Here is an 8,625-nt window from a genome sequence, read left to right as displayed (position 1 = left end):
TAGTGATTAGCAGTTTGTCTATTGGTTAATTTGGGTATTGACTTCAATTTGATTTTTTTTTTTTTTTTTTTTCTATCACTCATCTATCTTTGTAACTTAGTTTCTGTTGTATGTTTGCCTGTCAAATATGTGATATCAATTGCAACAAATTCTCCATTTTTCATTACATCGTTTGGGTTTCAATTTTGATATTGATTTGATTTATTTTTCTGGTGTAGTGGGTCCCTAAATTACCTAATTTTGTGGCTATTGCTAGTGGTAATGCCTCTAATCTAAAGCCTTTGCACAAGCATTACAAGGGAAGGTTTTTGTCGATATTCTCATCTCATTAGAAGCAATATTGAAAATGTAGCTCTTTAATCTTTAAATAAATAAATGAAAGAAAAGAATGAGGGTAAGTTCGCCCCTACTACCTCTCCCAACCTTGCTGTAAGCAGAAGCTTTGTGCACTAAGCGCGACCTCTTTATCTTTTTTATTTTTATAAATATGATGTGTAAAGGGAATGTTCAAATCTTTGGGAGCATGCGATACTGTTTTTGCTAAGAACATGGTTGTGCCCCTGTTTTTTCTGAGAACTTGATGCTGCATGCATTTTGTTGGATTGAACTGCATATGTCTATTGTTACATTGGGGTGTGCGCTTTTTCTTTCTTTTGCATTTTTAGTTGGGACAAGGCTGAGCTTAGTTTACATTTTTTTTTTCTTTTTCTTTTCTTTTCCTTTTGTGGTTGACCTGAAGTTGTAGTTCAATTGCTTTCATTACATAACAAGGAGTGATGAAGATAGAAAGGGAGCAAGCATTGTCATTGTTCCGGAAAATTATGACAAAAATCAACAAGTATTTATATGATGTTCTAACCAAAGATTTTGACTCAAGTTTCCCTCAAGAAAGGGAGGTAAGCAAGTATTAATTTATGATCTTATGAAATCCCAATGCTTTGATTAAAACCTCCTCTGGCATGCCTAACATAGTTTGTGAGATGTGACTTACTTTAAATAAAATGTTTTTTACATTGTTTCCTTCTGTCTTACGGGAGCTTCATGTAATTTTTAGACACTTCTAGAAGTTTCTTTCTGCGAGGTTGGTTCATCACTATTTCACATACTCTTTCTTTGGATTTTACAATTAGGTTTCATTGATGCCTCATAGCATATCAGTGGATGATGATCTTAATGATGGCGCGAAGCAAGTAATGGTGAGTCATGTTTTGTAAAACAAACTTGGTGGTGGCATATGCTCGGACTAATCATGTAATATACACTTGACATTCAGGAAAAGATGAAAATTGAGAATGTGGGGCTGTTAGATTTGGAGTCGCTGCAACAATATTCTATTGCAGATCGGGAAGCAGGATTTGAACAAGCTCTTCGAAGTTGCACAACAATATCTCGCAGCGGCCTTGTAAGCGTGAAGTCCAACAGTAGGAAAAAGGAGAAAGTTGGTAAAAACAGCAAAACTGCTGAAAGTAGAAAGAGGAAAAGGAAAAGCAATCTATGAATTGCATCCAATCAAGAAGTTACTGTTTGAGTACTTCCATATTTAATAGATTATTACTGAATATACTATTTATACTATTATATAAAGTGTATACGTGATTTGGTATGAACACATTTTGTCTCATTTTTTACTATTCCTATATTATTAAAATTTTGTAATTTCTTTCATTTTAACAGCACAACAATTATGGGGTGTGCATACCTAGTTAGTGTTATTTATGTGTAAATGCACATGATATTTAATTTAGTGAAGTTTTCATTCCTGCTCACACAAGTGGTAGCATTTGCTTCAATTGAAGAAGAGACATTTGGGGCATACGTTTAGTTCTTTTGGCTGAACTTAATGATCGAGACTTGAGCCAGTGTTTGGTTTGCTAGAATTTTAGGCAGGAATGGAATGAATATTCTTTGGCTTCCTAATGGAATGGTCACTACTTAGATTGGTGAATGATATTTTTAATATAGATTTCATTTTTACTCGACCAAACATAAAAATGGAGTGCAAAATTGCCCCAAGGTTGCCCCAAGGAGGTTGGCAACCTCACTTTAGTTTAAATCAAGCTCGAACACCCTACATCTTCAACACCTGGCTTAATTGTTTAAGTTGCAGTCATTGTTGTCATGATTATAGGGATTGTATTATGTTGTTATTATGTTGATCAGGAAGTAGTACTGAAATCCGAGCTGCTCAGTGTCAATTTGGTTGTTTATCTCTCTTTATTGTGTTGTTCACTCTGCTCTGCATGCATAATATTTTCCTGTAGCTACAGTTACATTGATCTGGCCCACTTTATGGAAATGGTGATGGTTCTCTGAATTGATAGAATTTACAGGAGATATCTCCGCTTTCTACTTTGAATTTTATCAATCATTAGATGTCCTAACTGCTTCATTCTTCAGGAAATGTATAAAAATAATCACCGCAGAAAGATTGTGGTGGCTTGATGCAGGCTGTTCTTCCCTTAAGGGGTAAAATTTTGAACATTGAAAGAAGGGATGAAGTAGCAATGTACAAGAATGAAGAGATTCAAAATCTTATTCTAGCTCTGGGACTTGGAGTAAAGGTTGACTTATTTTATGCTATTTTATTTCTTGTCAACTGTTTCACCTATTTCATTGACTGAAATTTCCTGGTTTCAGGGAGAAGATTGGTGTAACAGCAAAATTGGTGTAACAAAGGGTTTGGTTTTGGAGTTATGCAGCAAGGTTTAATTGGTTAGAAGAGGCAAGGAAAGGGTGTTTTAAATTTATTCAAAGTAAAACCTGCCCTTCTTTGTTTCATCTAGCCCTCGTCTTTTATCATTATGCTATGTATATCGTCCTTAATATTCTCTTGCACTTGTCAGAGATATGGCGAAGTAACCAAGCAAAGACTTGATCTTGCTGTTCTGGTCTTCTTTCAACATTTTAGGAAGTCTTATGTGGGAGTTCAAGCAATGCATTCTTCTAAGGTAAACCAATTTAAAGTTTGACCTTCCATTTGGAAAGTGGGAGAAGAAGCAAGCATCACAAGCTCCATAGTTGGTAAGTTTAAGAATACCCCTGTTAATCGTTACTTCTTACATTTCTTGCAGCAGATGACCTGCAACATTGCACACTCTGCCATCCTCAGACAGGGACACAATGATTCAATCACTTGGCTATCAACATTGCACACCAGCAGAATTTTTGTTTGATTTCACTCTAATGTTTTGTTTTATGTGTCTTTTATTTGCAGGAGACAAAAAAGAACAATGGGGTTCCTACTTTAGCTTGGTGATTCATCTTAGAGCGATTGCGATGTCGAAGTTCTCTCTCTCTACCGATTTCGAAGCTCCACCGCCGCTAGCATCGTCTACTAAGGTGAGTACACCACTGTCTACAATCTCAGAATCATCATTATTGTAGACTTGTAGTGATATTCATTAATAATGAAACTTGTAAATCTAAATATAGTTTATTTTATTTTTTGGGAGTGAATTCCAGTGTTTGTTGATTATAATATTTTTATTTTTATAGTTGAATTTCGGTGAACTGAAATTCGTGTTAATTGCGTATAGGTATTGCTTGTTTTAATTTCTTTGATATTTGGAATTGAACTTAACTAAAGTGCACTGCTGTATATATCTGCTGAATCATGGATTTCGAATTAAATCTTTTGATTTGATTTAAATATCTTGAATTTTCTGAGATTTTGGTTTTTTTTTTTTTTTTTTTTTTTTTTTTTTTTTGAACTTTCTCAAGTCAGCTGATGTTGATTTTGTCTGGTAATAGTGGCTAGAAGGTATGAAACTGTTATATACGGGATGATATAGTATATCACAGCAAGAGGGGGGGTGTTATTCAACAGAATTGCTGGTTTGTTAGATTTCTTTTGTTTGTCTCGTTGTGTAGATCATACTGGCATTGTGCCATGTTAAGCTTCGTTCTTAGTCTATTGACATATTTGTGGAAGAAAAAGGGTAAACCACAAAAAAATAAAAATGCACTTGGTTTATGAATTATGATTGTTTGTCTTAGGTTTCTTCACCAATTCTCATTGTCAAGAGAGCAGGGTCTTATGCTTGGACACAAAAGCTGGAGAGTTCGAGAAGAGTTTGCACGTACAGTCACATTAGCAATTGGTCTTTTTGCATCTACTGAGCTCCCTCTTCAGCGTGGTATTCTTCCTCATGTATGGTCATTTATTATGTTTTGAGTGTAGAATACATACCTTTGGTATGTAGTTATTTCACTTATTCTACATTAAAAAGAGTGGGTCAGCTGTTAAAATAAGATTTTTAAAAAACAGTGGTCAACCGTTAAAACTGAAAATTCTTCTATTCTGATTGAACGGAGGTGTGACTTTAGGATAACTTTCCATTTTAAGTAATTTGTGCATTAATTGAAGTAGAATATTTTATGCATTTTTTTGTACTAGAATATTTTAGCTTATTTTTCTTTTTTCAGAGAAATATTACGTTGAGTATGACATGGGATTGTGTACTTTCTAGTAGTTTGAAATACCCAAGGTTAATTTGACCAAATGTGACTATTTAAAATAACATTCAATAGCTTGAACTTCTTATATTTATTTTTGTTATCTATTCACTGCACATCTTTTATTGGCTTTGTTTTTTTTATTATTATGTTTTATGATTGGCACAGACCGAGAGGATTGAAGGCCATGGGAAGCAACATGGAGAGCGATTCAGAATGACGGTGAAGGATGGATGGGGCTTTCCTTTAGATTTTTATTTCTCTTCTTTTTTCCTTCTTTTTTTATTTCTTTCTTTTTTCCCTCTAATTTGATTGGGGGTTGGGTGTTTTGGTTCGCTTTCTTATTTTTTGTGTTAAATGGGGGAGTGGTAAGAGAGAAAAAAGGGTAATGTTATTTTGTGACTTTGTATATAAAGTAGTAATTTTTTGATTGAAAATTGTGAATTTAATTTTTGTATATGTTATTTTGTGGGTAATGGTGATTTGTTATTAAATTGAATGGGAAAGTAAATTAATGTTGCATTTGCTATTTGAATGGGAGTTATTATTTGATATTAGTGCTATTTAGTTTTATTATAGGTATTCTTTTAGTTCAATCACATAAAATTAGCATAATTTTCCCAAAAAAAAAGAAAAGATAACACAGCGTTTTTAAAAATGCCACTATTATATTAACGGTTGGAATTTTTTAAAATTAAAAAAATCTATGACGGCGTTTTAAAAGCGTCACTAAAACCATAGTGATAGCGCAATACTGTTAGGATAGGACATTTGGCGGCGTTTTTAAAAACGCCGCCTCTACTAATATAGCGACGTTTTTCAAACGTCATAAAGTTATAGCGACGGCAGCGTCTTCGACGTTTGGTATTAAACGTCGCAAAAACAATTAGAGGCGTTTATGTCACTTATAGCGGCGTTTTTAAAACGCCGCTAAATATGTATTTTCCAGCAGTGTTAATATTTGCAACATTGATATTACTTGGTTTGTATTAATTAAATTCACATTTTAAATACTTTTGAATGTGAATGAATGGATGGACGTGTATTTTTGTTAATATTTTGCTTGGATGTGAATGAATGTGTATTGATGTAATTATTTTTTAATTATTATTGGAATGCAAATGAATGGAATCAAAATTAATGATTTACGGATTGTGAAGATACATAAAAATATATATATATAAATTATTGTAAGAAACAAAAATTAGTTATTTTTTTATTTTAACGATTGTAATATACTGACGTAATAAGAATTTTAGCAACAATGATAAATTTGTCGTTAAAAATCTGAACATGTTTGTATCATTTTTTGCATCCACAATTTGCTATCTTAAAAAGTATAGTTTGCCATCTCTAATAATTGGCCACGACATTCATGCTGACTAAAAATTTTGCAACCCCATTAGTCTCATCTCTTATTTGGATGCTGCCATGTCGTCTCAAAAATTTTTGTGACAACAAATATATTTATTCTTATGGTACTCAGCTGACTCAAAAATTCTCTTTTTTAATAGTGTATAAATGTCTAAAATATCATTTTATATTAAATTTAATCATTAAAATATTATTTTTTATCAATTTTTTTATCAAAAATAAATAGATAGTTTAGATGGAAAACAATACATTTTGCCCCTATCCAATACGGTCAAATTTTTATTGAGTTTAATGACTAACATATCATCTTTTCCACCTTTTTTTTTTTGTATTTTTTTCTTTAATGAACTTTTTTTAAAAAATTTCACATATATTTTACTTTTTAAAAGTAAAAAAAAAAAATGAAAAAAGTTCAATAAAGATAAAAAAAAATACAAAAAACAAGAAGCCAAAAAATAAAATTTACAACTAAACTCATACACAAATGATACATGTATGTGTATATATATAATTAGCTTTCTATTTTTTACAAAAAAAATAAAAATTCAAAAATTCCCATATATGTAATTTGAAGGGGAATTTTTTCATAGAATTCATAATATGGTTTTATAGCAGATTGTCACCCGAATCGGAAAAATTATTATTGTATTAAAGGTTTTTTTTTTTTTACCAGCCCACGTATTGTGGGAAATCCATGGACTTTAAAAAAGTGGTAAAGATCTCTGGTAAATTACACTAAATTATTAGGTGCTTTTATCATTGTATATATTAGAGGCTGGGCACACATGATGCATGTGTCACTTGGAAAAAGTCATCAAAATAATGTTGTGAGAAAGATATAGGAAATAAAATTAGAATTAGAGAACAACATTAACAATAATTTCAATCAAACTGAAAATATTTACAAATATTTTAAAAAGCAGTCTAATATTTTACAAAATATATGACCATATTAAAAAAATGATATATGATGAATCCATAGAAAATGTAACTTTGGTGGCATGAGCTTGAGAATGTAATTGCAAATCCTGCAATAAAATATATAACAATTTGAACAAATTAGTATTATTTAATTTATTGAACAAAGATTTGAATAAGAATTTACGCCATTCAAATGAAAAAGCTATAAAGAGACTAACTTTAGTTTTTTGTTACTATAATTGACATGATTGATTGTGTTATATACGAAGACAATGAATGTAGATATACATTGAATTTTTTTTTTAATGAAGATTAAAAATTAATAACTTACATTTTGATATGGAGTCATGTGGTCCAAAATTAGATGTCCGGTTCAATAATTTATTCAAATTATTTTGATGCAACTTTTGACATAGATCTGTGAGAATATTAAGCTACATATAATAAGTTGGAGTTGACAAAAATTCAAGTACGGAATTTTTTTGTGTGTGTGAAATTGTAATTAGGTTATCTTGTAACAGTCTTACACATATCTTCGTAAGTTTTCAACATTTGTACCTTTTGTTACATGTAAAACTGTGAAATTTTAATTATCTTCACCATTATCTTATTTAACAGCGATCAAAATTAATTGACAATTACTATTGAAAACCAAAAATTAGACCCAATTTCCAAACCAAGTGATGTGGCAATTAATTAGGATATTAAAGATAACACTCTCTCTATAGCGACTCCGATTTAGACCTGATCCATTTGTTATTTTGGACTCGGGTTTCATAGTTTCGTATTGTTGTTCATGTCTTATTTCCCTTAATACCTCCTTGAGTTTGGCTCGTGGGTTGTATTGTTGCATTTGGAATAGGTTGGTAGCTTGGTTTTCAAACTTTTGTTGCTCAAAATTTTACTTCTCCGCTCGAGCGTCACTTCTTGTGCTTGAGCGAGCTTTCTGAATTTTTAGTACTTTTGCAGGTCTGCAAAACTACTGGAAAGTGTTATTCTACGCTCGAGCGAAACTTCTTGCGCTCGAGCGGTCTTGGCTCGAGTGGCCTTTATGGCGATCGAGCGTTGGCCTTCTATCTGTAAAACTACTGAGAGTGTGTATTCTATGCTCGAGCGTCACTTCCTGCACTCGAGCGGTGACCCCTTTTTCATTGTGTCTTGATGCTCGAGCGTCACTTTCTGCGCTCGAGCAGTAATGATTTTTGTGTCTAGATGCTCAAGCATCACTTCTAGCGCTCAAGCGGATTGTGCGTATATCAGTCCATAAAAGTCACTTTTTATATCACTTTTTTGTCACTCTGTCTAAACATTTCAAAAACCTAAATCTAGAGCTTCTCTCTCTAGAACTTATTCTCTCTCTACAAATACACCAAGATCTACCCATTTCTCCACCCTACTCCCTTTGTAAAAAGAGGTAAAGCTCACCTAGAGCTTCGTTTTCATCCAAATAGAGTTGGATTTGGCTTCCTTGAGGTTCCTCCACTCTCTCATTGGTCTTCTAGCTTTGAGGTAGGGATTCTCTACACTCTTGTATGCTTTTAACTTAAATATTTGTTTTTATAAAACAATATTATGATTTTGGAGGATTTTGAACAAATCTAGGGCTTTGGTTTAAAATTAAAAGAGGGATTTTCAAATGGATGTATGGAAAATGGTTTCAAGAGTGGAAATGAGCGTGAGTTGTGACTAAAGTATTGATTTCATACTTGAAATGGATTTTGGAAGAAAAAAGGATTTTGCCCTAAACGCCTTAAGTAATTGTTTTGTATAAATAAATGGAATTGATGTTGGAAATATAAAATTGGATGGATACTGATATGGATGGTGGAGTTAGATATGCATTATTGCTCACATCTTAAATTTTGGAAAGTTTAT

At 32.2% G+C, this 8,625-nt stretch overlaps 1 protein-coding gene across 1 annotated transcript; it reads left to right on the top strand.

The window, feature by feature from the left end:
* Positions 1 to 218: 218 nt before the first annotated feature.
* On the top strand, positions 219 to 1,665 carry LOC114303199 (RNA cytidine acetyltransferase 1). Its single transcript, XM_028248336.2, has 3 exons — positions 219 to 896; positions 1,131 to 1,196; positions 1,274 to 1,665. The coding sequence occupies exons 1-3, from the start codon at positions 777 to 779 to the stop codon at positions 1,496 to 1,498; spliced, it is 411 nt and encodes a 136-aa protein (XP_028104137.2). The 5' UTR covers positions 219 to 776; the 3' UTR covers positions 1,499 to 1,665.
* Positions 1,666 to 8,625: the final 6,960 nt, after the last annotated feature.

Source organism: Camellia sinensis, chromosome 11 (genome assembly GCF_055761805.1).
Source record: "Camellia sinensis isolate YWXY chromosome 11, ASM5576180v1, whole genome shotgun sequence".
NCBI lineage: Eukaryota > Viridiplantae > Streptophyta > Magnoliopsida > Ericales > Theaceae > Camellia > Camellia sinensis.
Note: the sequence above shows the minus strand (reverse complement) of the source record. Positions and strands in the feature narration are given on the sequence as shown.